Raw genomic sequence first — 22,891 nt, forward strand, 5'->3', positions numbered from 1 at the left:
GTAAAACATTTGGGACATAGCTTAAATTAAATAAACAATTAAAGTGCAATGTAATGCATGCTCTAACTGCAGTGGCTGTTGTAATTATGAGGCTATTTAATTATTTGTTTTCTTCTTTGTGCAGTTATCAGAATTCGTTCAAGCACAGCATCTGCATAGAAATGCTGTGCCAAGGCTATCACAAGTCTTTCTCAGAACTCTTTACTCTGATTCAGAAGTGGAATGCCTTAAGGGACGCTGGAGGGCCTGGGTCAGCCATATGGCAGAAAAAACCCTTGGAGGAGCAGCAAGAGAAACTGGATCAACTTCAACACTTCCTGACCAGGGCTGAGGCAGCCCAACAAGCAGGTAAAATAGGGAATTCTGGGAAAAGGAACAGCAGGAACTGAAGCAGTGAGAGCCTGAGGCGAGGATTCTAAATTGTTTCATCTTTGAGTTTGAAACATTACTACAATTTAGCACATATCAGCTTTACTCTTATCATCCGTATAGTAAGATAAGTAGTAGATCATAAACTATAGTTAAAAAGGAAAGTCTGGCATCAAACTGCGCTTTTCTAATCCTTTAAAACAAGAATCAATGAGAGTAAGGGGTGAATATATTTTAACATCTCTTAAGGGAATATTTTTGTTTTATATGCACAAGAGGTCTGCTGGGAAGCTTATGTATGCATAGCATTGAGGCAGTGCAATTTTTTTTGTTCTGGTAACCCTGCTGCATTAAGCAATATTGCAGTGCCATCATGTACATTCAGTATACACTGTGCAAATGTAATGAGATAAAATCCAGGTGAAGTAATAAGCAGCTCCAATGAAATGAAATGCTATTCTTAAATATAATGACTTTTGTTGAGATTAAATATTAAAATATGTATTTATTGAGTATTACGGAGTGTTTCGCACAGTAGCCTTATTCAAACCCATAATTTGGTGTTTTTTTAGTATAATGTCATCATTAGTTGAGCTCCCATGGATAATTGTAAATGATAAAAGCGAATTGTTACCATATATATAAGTATCATTTCCTTTCACTTATTTTTATGTAACTGTGAATTGAGAGATATATATACATAATATTATGTGCAAAGTTTATTCAGATATTTTTATTTATTAATATGATTGGGAGGTACTATATTGTTTGATTGGCCAAGGTTAAATTAAATCTCACCCACCCAGTGGCCAAACCAAAGTTGAATGTATAGACCAATGTTCAGACAGAGGTGGGGTTCAACTTGAACAGAGCCAGCTGCATACAAGTGTGACGCAGTTCACCTTTAGCAGCACCAGCTGCTCAAAACGGTTGTCCAGTTAAAAAAGGGGACATATATACACACACACAAACATACATGCATACAACACTGAGCAGTATATTAAGTAGTCATACAGTGACTGACAGATTGGCAGGATTGCTCTGCACAAATGCACGGTGTGAATTGGTGGATTTATACACGTGCAGGACACAAGTGATGTCACGCCTGTTCTAATATTTCAGGTCTCAGCCTTCTAACTTACACCACATCCCATTAGGACACTGTCACTCACTGCCTAACATTGCTTTACAAACCTAACTTAACTCCATTTTGAAGCAACTTGTAAGAAGTTTTATCTGTTCTTGCTTCAAGATTTACTTATTTAGTAGAAAAGCCAGAATTAGTTCATGCAAGTTCCAATAATGGAAAAAACAGAGACGAATAGGTAGATTACTAAAACATCCAAATGTGGGGCAGTGGTGAGTTAACTTTATACAACTGTCCAAAATATAATTTATTATGCTTGTGGAAAGAACAACATAGTGCTGGTATAAAATCTAAGGCATCCCAAAACAGAGTTCCAGTTACTGCCAAAGTTTATAATATGATAGCAGATTCAGGAAACTGAAAGTGTGGTAGTTATCATTGAATCCTCTTTGGGTATTCTGAAAAATAAATTAAAAAGGCTAAAATTGTGCAACATCATCACCGTCATTGTTTATGATGGTATACCACCCCCATATTGAGTTATACAGTGCATATAGTGTCTACTTCATTGCAACTTAAAGGAAATCTGACATTGTAGTCCGAATACTTGGGACCAAGGAAAATGACAACTGTGGTGTCTGACAGATTACATAGGATCCTTGATATGCTACTTATCAGAGAGTGAAAAAAAGCTTACAATTGGAGGGTAATTGATTGTAAATTGGAAATGCATCCGTTCGCCTTGTAAATTGCACAAACAAATCCATCATCATCATCATCATTTAATTATTTATATATATAGCGCCACTAGTTCCGCAGCGCTGTACAGAGAACTCACTCACATCAGCCCCTGCCCCATTGGAGCTTACAGTCTAAATTCCCTAATATAGAAACACACTCACACACAGACAGACAGAGACACAAATAGTGTATGGATCTAATCAAGGCATACTAAGTGCTAAAACAATACTAAGTAAATAATATGGAAGTCTAGTTTAGTAACTGGAAATTGATATGGATATAAGTGCAATTAATAGTATGCACAGAAATGTTACCTCTCATAGACTTCCTAAACTCATCATAAGTGATAATAAATGACAATTTCAATTCAAGGAATATCAGAATTTTTTTTAAATCAATTTAAGATTTGCATCAATATGTTTCCCTATAGTGGCCTGAAGCAAATGGGAAAATGGAAAGTTGAAACAGTACATTAGTAAAAGCTACAACAATTGCTTATTTGGAAGGCAAATATTAAAATTATGGTGATTTATTATGGAAAGCCTGCAGAACTATTTATGATCACAAATTTATTGTATACTAACTTTATTTTTTATTAACTAACTTCTTAAATGCAGTTATGGAATTCTGTTACCCAGAAATTTGAGAGAAAGATATCCGGAAATCTGTTATCCACAAAAGTCAGAAACCCAGACACCTAAAATGTAAATTAAGCATTTGGTGTTCATATCTGTGTTTATGAGGATTGTGTGGTGATAATATCATACACACAGATGTGATCAATTGTTTCCTGCTACAATCACTATGAGGAGGTTTGCTAAAATGTACAATAAGGAGGGGGATGCCATGGACAGATGGGAAAGGACAAGAGTTATTATTAAATTTAAGTAAATATTTTTAAAGCATGATGTTCCTAAGTACAGGAAGCCATTTAAGCCAAGCATTGCGGACAATAGATCTTATATCTGTATGTCATCAATATAGACCAGCAATGACTTTAATCCAGTACCAAACTACTTGGTGTTATGATCCCAACTTCTAAATTTCAAATATGTTGATAAGAACAGGAAATTTATTGGTCAGCAGTATGTTGAACAAAGTGATAAACTGAACCTAAATCAAATTCTGTGTATATGAGGAACATAAGAGGAAGGATACCCCAGTCGTCTTACGGGTATCAGACGGAGGCATAATTGTTCGGAATTCTTAAGTAAAAATACTTGCATGTAGCAATTTATAACTCTGGTTTATATACAGCGCCAGGACTAGTATCATCATGCCAGAACCAACAAGGACTAAGTGGTTTCAATGTCCTACAAATAGTTTATTAGTATTTATCTGCTGTGTGACAGTTTAGAACCTTAGGCACATGTCCTCTAGCTTTGTACTCTTTTTTCCTTATCCTTATACATTTAATAATTGACAATCATTTCAGTCTATCGTTAAGTAGTCATCTTATTGTTTTATAAAAATGGAGTATCTCCAAAGTATTTAATTACAAATTAGCCACTGTCTAGCAGAATAAAATGTGTATATATATATATATATATATATATATATATATAAAATATATAAATTAAATCTATATATACATGGTTTGTATGTTTGTTCACTAAAATGTTTAAACAAATTTTGTAATTTTGCTTTAAATTTACAAGATGAAAATACATACAATTCTTAAACCTAGATACAAGACCACTACAGATATGTGTCATGTTTGTTGAATTCTGCTTTTCCTTTGAATCTTCCCGAAAGCAAGAATTCCATGTCATGTATGCTATGATGTGTGTTTCCCTGTTTGATAACTTTTAATCCTATGGCTATGACGGCCAAATGTTTATTTAATGAAGTATATAAATATTCTGCCGCCACTGAAACAGAAAAGTTTGTTTGATTTTCCAAAAAATGTAACTAAGTTTTATTATCATGTTTAATAAAGCAATAATAAAAAAAACTACAGTATATGTGGAGGTCTTCATATTTAGATGTGTTGTCACAATGGTGAAGGAATTGGGCAGAGACAGTATTTTAGTAAGTATCAGGCTAGCACAAAGAGATACTTAACACACCTGAAAATACAATGAGCAGGAAAAGAATAATGGTGCTATATATTTTTCCATTGACTGGTGTGTGTCTGTAGTATTTCACAGCCTTATTGTGGTTAATTGTGAAGAAAGAAGTTTGATACTATATTCCATCATATATTTATGGCACGGAGATGGGTTACTACATGTGCTAGATGTTCACAGTGCATAAGGGTTCTGGCGTGGCTGGGGTAATTTCATTACTCCTATTCAGTGTTGGAAGACAGACTTTGTAGCACTAAACGGGTTATGTAAAATGAATAGATTGAGTAATAGTTGGACATCTTATTGATTTATCTTTCTTGTCACAGCTGCACACCAGACTAACTGTCTGGTCACATTACTATTATACCAAAGGATTTATCTTATATATGTCCTATCGTATAGAACAATAAAATAACACCTCTTCACCATATTATCATTGACCTTAAAAAAAGTTTACATAATTGTTCATCAAATAGACTAGGAAGGTGTTATTGGGTTTGCACATTAGATAACTAGATACAGAAAAGAGCCATCTTTTTTTTTTCTTGTGTGGAGTCCATTGCATGTTACTTCTAGAAATGTCTCAAAAAAATAGTTGAAACAATTACCCTTTGATGGTTATAATGTCATCACATGCTTTAAATTGATGCATCTTATATTAAGAGGATCAAGTGACTAAGTGTTCTGTCATGCTGTTAGGTCTCTGTCCTTATTTTGTATTTTTGCCTGCAGTACCTCTATGCTACCAGAGGTGCTGCTGTTTTGCCGTTGGACATCTCCGCTTTACTTGCAGGAGTTAACCTCCTTCCCTGATCAGCACCTGCACCTGTTCCACTGCCTTATATACCCGCCCCAAACATTGCTCCCTGCAGTTCATAAATGATTATTATTATTATTCTTTATATGGCACCACAAGGTTTCCGCAGCGCCGTATAATATACAAAAACAATAGACCAAAACAGTTCAGGGTACAACAGTACAGAGCAAAACAAGTAAAACCAAGACTCCAAATGTTCCAAACATAGCAAGTACAGTGATGTTGGAGAAGAAGAAATGGTAAAGAGACAGAAGGGAAGAGAGCCCTGCTTATAAGAGCTTACATACTAAAGGGTTGCTGCTCTGAATCTGTATTCTGCTGTTTATCACCTGTTCCTTTTGGCTTTGTTACCTGAGCCATTCTTGTTTGCTACCTGTGCCTGCAGACTATCACTACTACCTAGTTTCCAGCTCCTAGATTCCCAGCTTACCTGGACCTCCGTTCTACCTGTGCCTGCAGACTATTTCTACTACCTGGTATCCAGCTCCAAGCTTCCAAGCTTACCTGGACCTCCGTGCTATCTGTCTCTGCAGATCATCTCACTTAACTGGTCTCCAGTTTACCAGCTTCTTAACTAAACATGGTAAGCCAGTCTCTCTGTGCCTGCAGATCATTGCACCTGCCTGGTCTCCAGTTCACAAGCTTCCAAGCCTGACCTGCCTACACTGACTATACAATATTTTATGTAATCTGCCTTTTCATTTGCTACATTTCAGTTTTACCTGTTCGTTTAACTTACATTACTCTCCATGGTGTTTATACTAGGAATCCAAACACACACGTGCATAAAAAATGTGTATTTACGTAAATTTGGTTTTTATAATTGTGAAGTATGTGTAATTGGGTTAACCTACATATTTAAAGCTATATGTGCATTTTTTTAAAATTCACAATAGAAAGTGCCTATTTAGTACCTTTACAAGGACATATGTTGGAGGACCTGCGTTCTGCATTACATTGCATTGTCAGATGTCCATTAGTCATAACATAACTGTATATCTATTCTAACAAATACGCATGGTTCAAAATGTAAAAATGTTTATTTATGCATGTGTGAAAGGGCTTTGTCACATTGTGTTTGGGTGTTGAATGTCTTAGTCATTCAATATTGACTGATATAAATAACATTATTTTTTTAATGTAGCATTACTTATGATGCATTTATATTCTAAATTTACCATCTCATTTTTTTGTTCTCTGTGAGCTTGAAGTATTTGTGTGAGATTAGAAATATATAAGGTGATATCACTATGGATGTATGAGGAATAGCAGAGAACAGAATAGTGGTATTTGTACATTATTTAATACAAAAAAAAACAGGAGAAGAGCTGCAGAACAATTCAATATGTTCACCAAATGCAGTAATTTTCACCAGACATGTAATATACTAGTTATACCTATGTGGAAGTTTAGTTTTACCAGGCTTTTAATGTTTTGTTTTCTATGGCCAATATGCATGATACTTGTACATTATGGGCCTGATTCATCAAGGCAGCCAAATTCTGCCATTTTTGTGCGTATCGTACTCAAAATCACTCTATACATGCTCAGAAGCAGCAGTAACGGCCGCAAAACTGAGAGATGCGGTGGTGTACACAAGCAAAGTACGTGCAAAAGCGAGTGCAAGGAGCACTTATGACAGGCTATGACTTTGAGAGGGAAAAGGGGTCTGTCATCTGTAATACATTGTATAATTCCAATAAAACCAAAACCCTGCAAAATCAGCTCCCCTACAAAGTAAGCTCTTTGTAAATTCATTATTTATATTATTTAAAATTTATATTACTATACATTAATATTCATTGAAATAAATAAATAATTGGGTTGAGTGCAGTTGTGTTGTGTTCATTTTATAATAAATAGCCTTGTGTTTACTTTGCAAGAGAGTTCTCAGGTAAATACAACATTCTGTATATATACCTTGTCAAACCAAAACATTGAATAAGGTAAATAATGTTCTATTTACCTTAGAACTTTACTGCAAAGTAACCTCAAAGCTACTTATTGGAAAATTGCAACTCAAATCTGCTAAACTATTTATTAATACTACCAATGCATAGCGTACTTGCACTTCCGTGTGCTGCATGCCCCAAACTGATTCAATTTCATGATCGGACGCAGCAATGCGTTGCGTTACTTTTACGTGACGTAAACGGCTTACAAGCAAATTTATCTTGCTACATATCTTGAGATCCGTTCATTGATGAATTCGAAAGTGCGGAGATTATAAATGTGTGCGTAGAATACAGGACACAAGTTGCGCTCAGAATGCATGCCCTATTGAATCATGCCCTACATGATGATATGATGATATGATGTGGATGTCTGGCAATTATACATTAAAGAGCAAGTAAAGTCACTATTTGGCATTTTATGTATCAAAGGCCAGGTATTACTGAGATAAATATTAAACATGTAAAAAAATGAGTTGTAGATAACTAAATATGTCCATCATGTTAGGAAGGAGGTGTTCATATGTCTAAGTAAGCAGAGTGGGGATGACAGATTTTTAAACCTGTTCTGCTGTAATGAATTCTGTAGGAACTTGAGCTCTGCACTGGGGCCCAGTATTTATCAGCATATGGGTTTTAAAAATTTTGCCCTGGTGCTGCTCTGATTTCAATTTACCTCTCCGATGCCCTCATACAATGCTCCTATGCCCTCCTTCAATGCTCCGTATGCACTTCAGTAACTGAGGCTGGGAAATTGGCCTAGTCCAGCATACATGGCGTTGTTCCCTCAATGTTGCCTTGCTCCCTTTCCTCCGGAACAAACTGCTGACACTCCAGTAACAGCTGCCGTCCTGACTTTCCTGAGGCTCTATCTTCACTGTATTCCCCTGTGTCTATGTAGCCTGTTCCTCTTCTGCTCTCTGGCTGACATATCTCCTATGCTGACTGACTCCTCTTCTCTTCAGCCAGACACTCCATCTGCTGTCCAGCCCTTCCCTGCAATCCTTGTGTGTACTGATCTGTGCTGTTCTGTCTCCATTCTCCTCTGCATCCTTCCAGGGTTCTAATCAGGATTCAAGTCTGTTACTAACCTTAACTGTGACTTTGGCCTGGTTTTCCTGGATCTCTGATGTCCACCACCAATGGATCTAGACCTCTCTATTCCGTTGCCTGCTATCTAAATAATTTGCTGTGTTTTAGTGGTGGTTTTACCCTGGATTAATCCTGAGAACTACTGGTTGGACACTGTCTCTGCTACATTCACTCCTGGACCTTCATATGTATCCCTGGGCCCCCCACTTCTCTAAACTGTCACTCTCGTCTGGACCTACTGATCTGACCCTTGGACCCTCTTGAGCTCACCCTTGGTATCTCATTGGCTTGGACTATATCTCTATCTATGTTTCACTCAACCTTTGGGTTTTGATTTTCCATCATCCAGCCCATTTCTTTGGGGACCATTTTGTCCACTTTTCCTGTATTGTACCCACTGTACCAATCATTGCATTATATAGTTCTCTTTTGTTGTATCTTGATTTCATCACTCTATTTTGGTATCTCATTCTTCTAGATATTGCTCTGTAACTAATTATCTGTTGCTGCTCATATCCTTGCTGCCTTTCTTCTCTTTCCCCTACACCCTTTCTTTCTTCTACTTCCCCTACTTTTCCCTTCTCATTTTTTATGCTCTGTAGCTCTCCCTTTTAGCTCCACCACTCATTTTAATACCAGTCCCACAGTAGAGCTTCATCTTGCATCCTTCTTTTTACCCCCTTCGCCATCTGTCTCACACTATGGGGTAAATGTATCAAGCTGAGAGTTTTCCGGTGGGTTTGAAAACCAATCAGATTAGAGCTATTATTTATTTAGTACATTCTACAATGTGATTGTTTGGCTGATTGGTTGTTATAGGCAACATCTCCACTTTTCAAACCCGTCGGAAAACTCTCAGCTTGATACATTTACCCCATGTCTCTTTTCTATAAACAGGCTCAACCCCTGCGCTCAACCACGTCTAAGACCCGACAGACCCTTGTGCACCAGTAACCCTGCAAATCTCATCTACATTTCCCCAATTTCTTCTCTCCCTTTCCTCTGTGCCCTCTGGAATACCAGATCCATCTGCAATAAACTGCCATTTATCCATGACCTTTTCATCTCCAACTTTCTTATCCTCCTTGCCATCACTGAAACTTGTCTCTCCTCCCTCTGACACCACTTCCCCCGCTGCTATTTCCAGTGGGGGCCTCTCTTTAACCCAATCCGTCAGACCTGGTGTGCATATGGGGTTGGTGTGGGCATCCTCCTTTTCCCCAATTGTACCTCAGTTGTACTTTCCATGCCATTCCCCCTGAGTCTCCCCTTACGTTCTCCATTTGAGATCAACTCTATCCGTCTTTTTTCCACTCCATCTCTGTGTCTCTTCTACCCACGCTGACCCAATTCTTTGAGAACTTTGCAGTCTGTATCTCCCACTACCTCCCTTATTACCTCCCTTCCATCATATTGGGCGACATTAACATGCCCATTGATAACACCTCTGACTCAGCATCCATCAAACTGGCCCTCATGTCCTCCTTCAATCTATCTCAATGGACCTCCTTTCCCACCCACTGTTTTGGTCACTCCCTTGACCTTGTCTTCTTCCACCTTTGCACTCTTTCTGTCTTCTCCAACTCTCCCATCCCACTCTCTGACCGCCATCTCCTGTCCTCAACTCTTGCACCCAGTTTTTCCCCTTACTAGATGTATTCTTGATACTCTTGACCCTACTGTCTTCTCCTCACTTGAAAGTCTCATCTCCACTATATCCACCTTGACCTGTGCCAACCAGGCGACCACCATATAACCACACCTTCACCTCTGCCATTGACTCTGCAGCCCCTGCCACCTCTGTTTGGCACTTTAAAAATGCTCACATAGCGCCGAATGTCATTGGATGAAATCTCACTCCCTGACAGACTTCCTTAATTTCAAGTTCATTCTCTCCTCCTCCTGTCCTCTCCCTTGCCAAACTTTCCTTCTTCAATTCTCTCATCTCTTCCCCGTCTCTCTGCCACCTTCATCTCCCTGCTCTGCCCTCCTTATCCTCCCCTCCACTCACTTTGTCCCCCCTTTTTCACCTGCAAAATGAATACCTTCAGACATGATGTACTCCTGCCATCGCTCTCCTGTCCCCCTTACCACAGCCTCGCCCTCCAGCCACCATGCCATGTGCTCCTTCCACCATACCATAAGCTGTAAAGTTCATTCTCTTCTATTGCCCTCTCCCCTCTCAACCTGCCCCCTGGATCCTATCCCCTCTCATCCCTCTCCCCATCACCTGCTCCCACCTTGCCCAACACTTCAACTAATATCTCTCCACTGGTATTTTCCTCTCATTCTTTAAACATGTCTTGTCTCACCTGTTCTCAAAAACCCAGTTTTGACTGTACCTCCCTGTCTAACTACCGCCCCATTTTTCTCCACCCCTTTGCTCCAAATTACTCGAATGACTCGTGTACAAGTGCTTCACTAGCTACATGTCTGACAACTCTCTCCCCTTCTGCCCCATCCACTCCGCAGAAACTGCCCTGAACAAATCTTATATCTGCCAAGTCCAACGGCCACTTCTTCCTGCTTATCCTCCTGGACATTTTTGAGACCTTTGACACCCTCTCCTGCTACACACACTTTGTATCATTGGCCTTTCAGATACAGTCCTTTCTTAGTTCACTTCCTACCTCTCTGACATTTCTTTCTCTGTTTCTACCTCTGGCTCTTCATCCACCCCATCCCTGCTTCCCATAGGAGTGCAGTAGGGCTCCATCTGCACCCCCCTCCGCTTCTCTCTGTACACCTCCATCTTGGGTAAATTCATCAGCTCCTTCGGCCTCGAGTATCACCTCTATGTCGACAACACCCAAATCTATTTATTATCTCCTGACCTTTCCGCTTCCCCCTGTTTAAGGTGTCCTGCTGCCTCTCTGCTATTTCCTCATGAATGTCCTATGTTTTCTTAAGATCAACATGGCCAAAACCGAAGTTATTGTCAGTCCTCCCTCAGTTTACTCTCCTCCCACCTCTCCATCTCTGTTAACAGTACCACCATCTCCCTTCTTCCCCAAGCCCATTGCTTAGGTGTTATTCTTGACTCCTCTCTCTTCTTCATCCCCCACATTCAGTCTCTTTTGCCTTGATTACTGTAATTTTTTCTTGACTGCCTTGCTCCTCTTCAATCTACACTCAGTGCTGCGGCAAGACTGTCTTTCCTCTCTCACTACTCCACTTGTCTACCTCGCCTCTCTACCAAGCATTACATTGGCTCCCTTTCCCATACAGAATTCTCTTCAAACTCCTCACCCTCACCTACAAAGCCCTCGACAACTCCTCTGCACCCTACATCTCTAACCTCATCTCCATACATACTCATTCTCACCCCCACAGATCGGCCAATGACCACCACTTCACTGTCCCTCTGGTAACCTCATTTCACACTGCACCCAAGATTTCTTCCGTGCTGCCCCCACCTCTGAAGTATATCTCAGCTTTATTCTTCCTCCACTCTTTGTGTCACCCACTCTTGTTTCTATCATTTCCATTTGTTTTTTAGTTTCCCTTATATTGACTCACTTCTGTGTTTCACCCCGTTTGTTTTCCCTCCCCTTTAGATTGTAAGCTCCTGCGAGCACGGCCCTCTTCCCAGCTATATTTTGCACCTCCTCCCTGGGATCTATGCTCTCTCGATCTCCACATCTCCCTTGTTTTCACACCTAAATCACTGCTTCTAATCCTGTTAGTTGTATTCATGTTTCTAGGAACAGGTTCAGCTTGCTCTGCTTTATTCCCCCTCATTTCCTCCCTCCCTTTTCTAGTTATAGTGGTTTTGTGACACCACTTCCACCTTATGGCCCTTTATGGCTATTCTTAGCTGTGTTGTGAATTGTACTGCAATGTGTTTATTTTTTATTGTATTGTCCTGTAATGCTATGTACTGTTTTGTTGTATACTCTTTGTACAGCACTGCAGACCCTTTGTGGTGCTGTATAAATAAAGGATAATAATAATTAACTAGTTCAGGGCCAATTATGTCACAACAGCTTAACCGACTGAAATTTTGGCATTTTGACTTGCATCAGATTACATAAGGACATTTTTAGAGATGTGTTACATGGATTCAGCTGAATGTAACTGAGAACAAGATATTACTTAACTCATACTTACCTTGGCTTTCCACTGTTAATATAACACTCTAAACAACAGGACTAGACTCCCATGAGCCAGGTAGCCAGTGCAACTGAAACATTTCTGTTTGTGCCTAACTTTTGTGAATAATTTATAAGTTTGTCAATGGATTATCATCTTTCATACTTGACTTCCCAGCTTATGAATTCTGTATTACTTTGTCCACCTCTTTCAAAGAATGTATTTTATCTTTTTTTTTACTTATATGAGAATTGTTTTTTCATCTTGTTGCTTATTTTTTCAATTACATAGAAAGCATACCTTTAACATACTCTTAAAAAAAATGAATGAAGACAGGGATGAGTGTAAAGGGAAGCCATTGCCCTCTACTCTCAAGGACCCAATTCTAGTAGGCCAAGTCCTGGAAATACATATTGTATAATAATCTTTGAACACTAGGGAGTAGGTTGAATAAGCTGCAGGTTTTATGGCGCTTTGATGTGCAGTTTATAATCTAAGCATTTTACTAAAGGGCAAACTGTACATCCAAATGCAAAGATTTGAACTGCAAGATTGAAAACCTCAATCCTGACTTTACTATGTGGGAGGTATACAAACCATCCAAGGTATTAAGCGGTGATTTGCCAAATCGCATGGCAAACTACTGCTTTATATTAAAAAGAAAAACAGTTGGTTCACACAGGCGAGATAGATCAAACCTCATGGTGTTTGTAGAAGTACTGGACCCCTCCTGGTACCCTTGGCTGGTAGGACCAGGAAAATAATGACAACATGTAGTGCAAGCACTTATATCACTACAAGAGCCAGCATACACACAGACAACCGTGCATACTATCACTTAGTACTGAAAATAAGTGTCCACTACTAGTGTTGGCCCCCTAATAAATTAAAAAACCTGTTTGGACCCCATTCAGTAAATATGGAGTATTTGTGCCCCCTGTCTCGTGCACATAAAAGGGGTAAACTGGTGTTTTACATCTGGTTTTGCCATGCAGTTTGACCTAGCCGGCATGTGGTTTACAGGTGTGCAAACTGCAGTTTTAGTTTTCAGCCTCCAAACTACAGTATATAGTATATCCTGCGGTTTGGGACTGAAAACTGCATCTGATGTGCGTTTCATAACTCCAACTTGTGCACAATTGTGGAGCCACAAATGTGAGACACTATAATTTAAGTTGTGGCGGTTTTGGTGGGGTGGGGGTGACGACTATATATGTTAAAGCAAATTTTGGTTAAGCTTGGGAGCCAAAACAAAAGTCAGCTCCCTGGAACTCATATATAATATTGGCTCAGGAAACTAATGAAAATAACCTGAGGGAAAGAATTGGAAATAGTCTTTTGCTCTACGTTTTTTTTTTAGTAGAACTCATAACAAGTTTTAATAGATGTGGCGAGGATGTCACATAAGGTGATGAAATTATATAGTACTTAAGATATAACTGCAATGCCATAGGGGCATTTTGCTTTGAAGGGGTTGTCCAGTTCTGGGACACCCCACCTCTTTAATACCTGCACCCCATGTAGTTAATAGGTGGGTCCTTCTCCAGGAGCCCCCATTAGCTGACACCAGGAGCGTTTTGTTCCATAGGCTCACAGTATAGGACTTAGTACACAACATGATACAACAAGAATGAGAACCTTCCTGTTTGCTACATGTGGGGGCACATAACAAAGAAGGAATAAGTGAGAATAAAGGGAATTTTTACATATTCAACAGCTCAGAAATTATAAAAGAGAATTCAATTGTCAAACAGTTTGCTTCCATGAAATATATGATATAATATAGCATACATATGTATCACTACAAGATGGCACCTGTGAGTTATAGTTGATAAGATCCAGAAATGCCTGGCCTTCTGAGAAGAAATATTGTTTAGTTTGGTTGTTCTGGGTAAGGAGTGAAGAGCGGGGCTCAGGATCCGGTATTGCTCATCGAAACGACTGAGACTATACTGTATATATAAATGAAAAGGTTGTGTCTTTCACCCACTATATCTCTAGGTGATGTATTTAACCCACATCGAAGTACCAGGAAGGCCAGGGATGACGTATAGGGCTGACACCTACAGGCAGACCCCTCGACTGGCAGGGTGAACAGGGCTAAACGTTACCCCAGTTTCCTCACAACTCCCACTTTAAACTCCATATCTGCAGTTGTTAGGATTTAAATACCAGCTGATCTTATCGATGATGTCACATGAAAAAGACAGATTGAAGGTCATTTATTGCACTCAATGGGTAGAGCGTAGTGATTTCTTTTTGCACTCGTGCACCAAGATGATCCGTCCAGGGCACTTATTCTGCTCTCTTTTGATGCCTCTGCAAATTAAAAGATAGAATGATCCTTTAAATTTATTTCCATAAGAAAGTGCAGTTAGAATAGAGTGAACAAAATTATTAAAAATAAATCTTTTAGTAGAGAACAAGGTGAGATAATGCAGGGGTTGAGTTTTAAGAAATGTAAGTGCCACATTGTTTGGAAGATTTAAATGTCTGTACAGAAGTTGCACTTAAACAGATTACCAGACTACAAATATAATTACAGTATATGCAATATTGTTAGCTCCCTGATCATGTATAACTTATTCTATGTGTATTCGGATTTAATAAATGCCTGCCAGGGCCGTAACTAGCCGTTAGACTGAGCGGCCCGGGTGCCCGCTGCCCCCTGCCCCCCGGTCCAGCCTGCCCCTGAGTTCTATATAGGTAAAGATAAAATAGGTCATTTCAATTTGTACCACTGTAACATATTTGAATAGTTTTACGCTTAAAAATAAAACGTATTTTTAGTTATATGGGCAAGCAATGAAACAAAACCCTTTTTAAGACAATAAATAAAGTAAAACAATTGTATGAAATAATAGGTTTTTGAGATTCTCTGTTACAATCTTTAGTAATAACATAGGTGTGGATGATGTTATAATTTCTGGACCCGAAATGTGTGCCCTCTCTTGTATTTAATTAAGTGTTTTTATTGTGATAAGTTTTTGATGTCATGATATTTCAATATTTAAATGAAAATACAACTACACAATAGATTTATATGCAATCTTTATGCAGAGAAACTGCAAATCAACTTACACATGCTTTTATTTTCTAATCTTTACTAAGGTAGTTAAAATCTGATCAGTTTTAGGAAGACTCATATTTGACATCATACTTCACTTCTCCTTTAAAAGGTTAATGACGGTACAATCCCATCTGGCACTTTAAATTTGAAAGATCGCTCTCTGGGAGAAACTGTAGAGTAATTAAGTCTCACTCAATAAACATTGCAATTCCTGGCAGAGATTTTAAAGATACATTCATTTTCTAAATTGGAAAATTTCAGGGTTTCTTTTTAAGAACTTAAAAAAAAAAGTGAAAGCGTAGAATGCAAAGTAAATATATGCTCCACTAGTACAAAATGAAAAGTATTATAAGTGCTTGAATGGCTACAGTATTTTAAAGAAAAATTTGGCATTTCCGTTACCTTATGGTTACCAACCTTAGCGGGTTGAAAAAGAAGTTCATTTCTCTTTTCAATTACAATTTGGTTACACATTTTCATTCTCATTTCCTTTTTGTCTCTTTTGTATGTTTTCCTTTTTAAAAGAAAAAAAAACAATAAAAGAACTTGCATAATTAAAATAATATTTCTTTTTATTCCATGTTACCTTTATTAATGTTAGGATTTACATATAATAAACTGTGATATTTTTTTTTATGTGATACATTTGTGAGCAGTCTCTTAAATCTTTGTTATAATGTCTGAATTAATTCATAAAAACAGTATTAATCAGATAAGAATTACTACTGCGATGGTAGATCAGCTAATTTTGTTTAACAATGGATTCTGTTTCTTTTTTGTATCTATAGCTGTAACTAATTCATTTTGGTGGGGGCTGATCCGCCAATTTAATCCAGTTGTCATTTATTAGATCAAAAGCTTTTTTTCACCCCAGGGTTAAATTGTGGCTGTTTTTCTGGAGTGTTTTTTTTTTGCCTTTATCACAGAAATGACTAAAGGTTCAATTTGATGGGGATAACTTTAATGGGTAACTGTAGTAGAAATCATTGCTAGGATCAGCCCCAAGGCTGTTAGGGTCTTCATCTAAGCTTGCAAGGATTTTCACTTTAGGTAGCCATCATAGGTATCATCTTTAAATTATGTTTGTTGATTTGATTGTGTTATTTAGTCCAATTGAAAAGTTCCCACTCTTCATCACAACGCTTCCTTCCTTCATCACACTGCTCCCTTCCTTCATTACAGTGCCTCCTTCCTTCATCACACTGCCCCCCCCCTCATCACACTGCCTCCCTTCATCACTGTGCCTCCTTCTTCATCCCCACACTGTGTCCCCTTCTTCATCACCACACTGTGCCCCCTTCTTCATCCCTATACTGTGTCCTCTTCTTCATCACCACACTGTGTCCCCTTCTTCATCACCACACTGTGCCTTCTTCTTCATCACCACACTATGGGGCCTATTTATGATCAATCGTTTTTTTGTTGAAACTTTTCAATCCTTATCTCCTTGATAAGGTTTCCGGCAATGTATCAAGAAAGATCTCAGGGACAGCAGTGCCGATAACCTGCTGTCCCTGAGAAGTTATTCACCTCTTCATCGCAGTCTCTTCTCATCCGAAGAAAACTGTATTGATATTCTCCTCTTTTTTTTTAGTGTGCATGCGCCGACCGAGAACCTCGGGCATGCGCACTAACATCCTGGACTGCAAGAAGGTGAGTCATGTGACAGGGAGGGATCACATGATCCCTCCACACATACGCTGTTCAGCTCTGCTCTTCAGAGCAGAGTTGACAGCTGCGAAAGATGTCAGTTATGTTAATGTACGCCAGCTTCAGCTGCTGTACATTAACATGTAGAAAAAGAGAAAGATTTCACAGGGCAGATTTTGATACATACTGTTAATGAGCACTCCCCATAGACTGTTATGGGAAGTGGTCAGAAAAACGATAATACATGCAAAGTATGTATTATTGTAGCATCGTAGCAGATATCTCAGATATCTGCTGCGATGCTACAATAATACATAGTAATTTAGCAGTAAATCCCAGAAAACAACAGTTTTCAAGGATTTAACAGGGGGATAGATTTGATAAATAGGCCCCTATGCCCCTTTATTCATCACCACACTGTGCCCCCTTCTTCATCCCCACACTGTGTTCTCTTCTTCATCACCACACTGTGTTCTCTTTTTCATCACCACACTGTTTCCCCTTCTTCATCACCACACTGTGCCTTCTTCTTCATCACAACACTATGCCCCTTTATTCATCACCACACTGTGCCCCCTTCTTCATCCCCACACTGTGTTCTCTTCTTCATCACCACACTGTTTCCCCTTCTTCATCACCACACTGTGCCTTCTTCTTCATCACAACACTATGCCCCTTCATTCATCACCACACTGTGCCCCCTTCTTCATCCCCACACTGTGTTCTCTTCTTCACCACACTGTTTCCCCTTCTTCATCACCACACTGTGCCTTCTTCTTCATCACAACACTATGCCCCTTTATTCATCACCACACTGTGCCCCCTTCTTCATCCCCACACTGTGTTCTCTTCTTCACCACACTGTTTCCCCTTCTTCATCACCACACTGTGCCTTCTTCTTCATCACAACACTATGCCCCTTCATTCATCACCACACTGTGCCCCCTTCTTCATCCCCACACTGTGTTCTCTTCTTCATCACCACACTGTTTCCCCTTCTTCATCACCACACTGTGCCTTCTTCTTCATCACAACACTATGCCCCTTTATTCCTCACCACATCACACTGTGCCCCCTTCTTCATCCCCACACTGTGTTCTCTTCTTCATCACCACACTGTTTCCCCTTCTTCATCACCACACTGTGCCTTCTTCTTCATCACAACACTATGCCCCTTTATTCCTCACCACATCACACTGTGCCCTCTTCTTCATCCCCACACTGTGTTCTCTTCTTCATCACCACACTGTTTCCCCTTCATCACCACACTGTGCCTTCTTCTTCATCACCACACTATGCCCCTTTATTCCTCACCACATCACACTGTGCCCTCTTCTTCATCCCCACACTGTGTTCTCTTCTTCATCACCACACTGTTTCCCCTTCATCACCACACTGTGCCTTCTTCTTCATCACCACACTATGCCCCTTTATTCCTCACATCACACTGTGCCCTCTTCTTCATCCCCACACTGTGTTCTCTTCTTCATCACCACACTGTTTCTGTCACTCACCGGACTGTGAGTGCTTCTTCCCGGACTATTAGGAACCGTGGACGTCCTCTATCCTGAGGGACTGCGCATGCGCAGCCCTTTCCAAACCTTCAGTGTATGTTCCTTTAACTTAATTGGCAGATCAGGCAACCTCCCTATATTAAGCACCTGTGGTCAACACCACGTTGCCTGATCTTGGAGTCTCATTCCCCATGAGTCTCTGAAGGTGTTCCTGTGTTTCCTTGTTTATTCAGCCCTGCTGATTCCTGTGGTTTCCAAACCACTTCTACCTCTGTGGTTTCCAAACCACTTCTGCTACTGTGGTTCCCATACCACTTCTACCATCTACTGTATCATCGTGACTGTGAGCTGATTCCTATCCGCTGCCTCCGTGCACTACAGTCTTCTAATCACTTCAACTCTACCATGTATCATTGGGACTGTTAGCTGATGCCTATCCGCTGCCTCCGTGCTTTACAGGCTTCAACCACATCCACTCACCTGTTCATGATTGTGACTGCCAGCTGATTCCTATCCGCTGCCTCCGTGCACTACAGGCTTCAACCTGCAACTCGTCTGTGTTTCATCATCGTGACTGTTTGGCTGATTCCTATCCGCTGCCTCCGTGCACTACAGTCTTCAACCTGCAACTCGTCTGTGTTTCATCATCGTGACTGCTAGCTGATTCCTATCCGCTGCCTCCGTGCACTACAGTCTTCAACCTGCAACCCGTCTGTGTTTCATCGTGACTGTTTAGCTGATTCCTATCCGCTGCCTCTGTGCGCTTCAGTCTTCAGTCCTTGTCTACTCTACCGTGTTTCCTTGAGTCTGCTGCCACTATTGCTACCCGCTACTCTCCGTGATCATCTGTTCCAGTTCAACTCTGCTCCGGTGTCCCATCGTTACTGCACCTGCTGGTTGCTATTGGTTACCTCCGTGTTCCCGCAGAGACCCGCTGCTGTTACTTCTCAGCGCTACTCATCCATCTACTGCTGATCCGCTCTCCACGCCTTCCTGTGTTCCCTGCTGGTCTACCTACCTGTGCGCTGCACCTGCTAGACCCCTGCTTCACCCATCCAGGGACTTGTATCCTGCTGGCCTCCTGCCCTTCAGGTATCTCTGCACTCCTGTCTGACTGCCTTCTCCTGAACCACGGTATGCATACTTCCCATTGACTGTGCTGTGTATTGCATACCTTGCTTGACTGTGTTGGTTCTCCTCTGGAGTGTACTATCTGCTGACTCTACTGCCATCATTGACTGTGTTATCTCATGCCGGATTACTTCAAGAGACTTTCTATATTGGCAGTGTTGTTCAGTCATTTATACATTTATATTGTGCATATTACTGTGGATCAAAGTCAAGGTGCCCGTGTATATATTGTGTTGCAGTCTCTCCCCGTGCACCTCCTCACATATATATTCAGTAGTACAACTTGCTAGTGGCAGACCACTGACTCCTGTTTACAGTTTCACCTGTTCCAGTATCCTCTCACATAGCAGTGGTACAACTTGCTAACGCAGACCACTGACTCCCCGGATACCTCCACTTGGATTCCATTCCTTCACTCAGACAGCGGTACAACTTGCTATCCGCAGACCGCTGACTCTCATCACCTCCTCGTTTCTGTTGGACATTCCTCCTCACTATAGCAGTGGTACAACTTGCTACCGCAGACCACTGTCTACCTTCACGTGTCCTTTGTCCATACAGTTCCTCGTGTATTACTACCTCCATATTGCCAGTGCTGCTAGTCATAGACTTTCCTGAGCATCTCATCATCTGCTATTTCCTGTTCCGTGATCACCCTGCTACCAGAGTACCATATTACCACCTATACTGCTCTGGTAAGCCTATCACCTGGTGATCCCTGGGTAAAGACTCCTAGTGCCCGTGACAGTAAGATCAGGCCATGACAGACCCAGATACGGAACCTACTGCTAAAGAGATGCTGCAGCATCTGGTCAGTCGTGTGGAGCAACAGGATGCTCGCCAACAGCTGTTACTTCAATGTTACCAATCGTTAACCTCCCAAGGAACATCTGGACAGACTGTTACAGCTAGTATTGAAGCTCCTGTGCTTTCCTCCGTTTCCCCAGTGCCATCCCAGGTGTCTACAGCTCCTACGCTTCACCTGCCTACTCCGTCAAAATATGACGGGGACCCCAAAACTTGTAGAGGTTTCCTTAACCAATGTTCAGTCCATTTTGAACTCCAACCTCAAAATTTTTCTACCCATCGTTCCAGAGTGGCCTATCTTATCTCATTGTTTTCTGGACAAGCCCTGGCTTGGGCCTCCCCTCTGTGGGAAAGAAACGATCCAATTCTACAAGATAGTGCCAAATTCATTTCCACGTTCCGAAGTGTGTTCGATGAACCAGGTCGTGTGACCTCCGCTGCTTCCAGCATTCTTCGTTTGCGACAAGGCTCCCATACAGTAGGACAGTATGTCATTCAATTTAGGATCTTAGCCTCTGAACTTCAGTGGAACACTGAAGCATTAGTTGCCGCCTTCTGGCAGGGGCTCTCCGATAAAATTAAAGATGCACTGACTACCCAAGAGCTTCCTTCGTCACTAGAAGATTTGATCTCTCTTTGCCATCGTGTAGACATGAGATTTCGTGAAAGAGAATCTGAGAAAACAACTTCTGCTAAAGCACCTCTTCGTTTAAACCCTCAATTTCGTCCAGTTTCACCTTCTGTGATTCCCATGGAGATAGGACGTTCCAAATTATCTTTAGAAGAGAGGAAACGAAGAGTAAAGAATAGACTCTGTATCTATTGTGCTGATTCCACACATATGCTCAGTTCTTGCCCTAAGAAATCGGGAAATGCCAGGCCCTAACTAGTTCTGGAGAGGTGAAGTTAGGGTCCCTGGAGTCCTCTCCATTGTCTATGAAATCTAAAGTCTGCGCTTTCGATGTTACGATTTCCTTTGCTACTAAATCCTTTGAGTCACAGGCATTGATTGATTCCGGAGCAGCAGGAAATTTCATTTCTAAATCACTAGTGAATCAATGGTCCCTACCAGTGATCACTTTAAAAACACCCATTACTGTGACGGCTATAGATGGATCACGTCTCATCAATGGTCTCATCACCCAGAGTACGTCTCCAGTAACCCTTCAGATTGGTGTACTACACCATGAAGAAATTTCGTTTTTAATTCTTCCTGTTACGACAAGTCCGATTGTCTTAGGCCTTCCATGGCTTCAATGTCACTCTCCCCAGATTGACTGGCGCACCCCTCAAGTTACGTCTTGGGGGCCTGAATGTCACCATCGTTGTCTCTCTCAAGTTATTCCTCTTAAAGTACAGCAATCTTCCATCTCATCTTCCTCCCCGGGACTCCCTCCTCAGTATGCTTCATTTGCCGATGTGTTTGATAAAGCTCAGTCTGAACGTCTTCCTCCTCATCGTTCTTGGGATTGTCCGATCGACCTTCTACCTGGCAAGACTCCTCCCAGGGGTCGGGTCTATCCTCTCTCGTTACCTGAAACTCAAGCCACATCTGAGTACATACAGGAGAATCTCCAGCGTGGGTTCATTCGACCTTCCACCTCTCCCGCTGGAGCTGGGTTCTTCTTCGTCAAAAAGAAGGATGGATCATTACGCCCTTGTATAGATTTTCGTGGACTCAACGCCATTACTATCAAGAATCGGTATCCCATTCCGCTGATCACTGAGCTATTTGATCGCATCAAGGGAGCTCGGATATTTACTAAGTTGGATCTTCGTGGTGCCTACAATTTAATTAGAATCCGTTCCGGTGACGAATGGAAGACCGCGTTTAACACCAGAGATGGGCATTACGAATATTTAGTAATGCCCTTCGGGCTGTGTAATGCCCCCGCGGTTTTCCAGGGTTTCATCAATGAGATCTTTCGGGACTTATTATATGTATGTGTCGTTGTCTACCTGGACGACATATTGATCTTCTCACAGGACCTGCCTTCTCATCACCAACATGTGGCAGAGGTCCTCTCCAGACTACGGAAAAACTCATTGTTCTGTAAGTTGGAAAAATGTTCATTCGAGTTACCCCAGATTCCATTCTTGGGGTATATAGTTTCCGGAGTTGGCCTGAAGATGGATCCAGACAAAGTAAATGCTGTACTACATTGGCCTCAGCCAACTACTCTTCGTGCCATCCAGCGTTTTTTAGGTTTTGCCAATTACTATAGACGCTTCATTCAAGACTTCTCATCCATTGCATCTCCCATTGTGGCCTTAACTCGGAAAGGGGCTAATACTAAGCAATGGTCATCTGAGGCTCTCCAAGCCTTTCAAATCCTCAAAGAGTCCTTCTCGTCTGCTCCCATTCTGCGACAACCTGATGTGACACTCCCCTTCTTCCTAGAAGTAGATGCCTCTAATGTGGGCTTAGGAGCTATTCTCTCCCAACGCTCGGAGCAACAAAAATTACATCCTTGTGCCTTCTACTCTCGGGGTCTTCTGC

General features: G+C 40.9%; 1 protein-coding gene across 3 annotated transcripts in view; it reads left to right on the top strand.

Moving 5' to 3' along the window:
* Positions 1–22,891, top strand: part of TTC29 (tetratricopeptide repeat domain 29) — a 199,059-nt gene that overhangs the window by 29,900 nt on the left and 146,268 nt on the right. For all 3 annotated transcript variants that reach the window (XM_075199007.1, XM_075199026.1, XM_075199016.1), the window contains exon 4: positions 125–348. In XM_075199007.1, coding sequence (XP_075055108.1) covers positions 125–348 — 224 coding nt within the window. The remainder of the gene's footprint in view (positions 1–124; positions 349–22,891) is intronic.

This window comes from Mixophyes fleayi, chromosome 1 (assembly GCF_038048845.1).
Source record: "Mixophyes fleayi isolate aMixFle1 chromosome 1, aMixFle1.hap1, whole genome shotgun sequence".
NCBI classification, from domain to species: Eukaryota; Metazoa; Chordata; class Amphibia; order Anura; family Limnodynastidae; genus Mixophyes; species Mixophyes fleayi.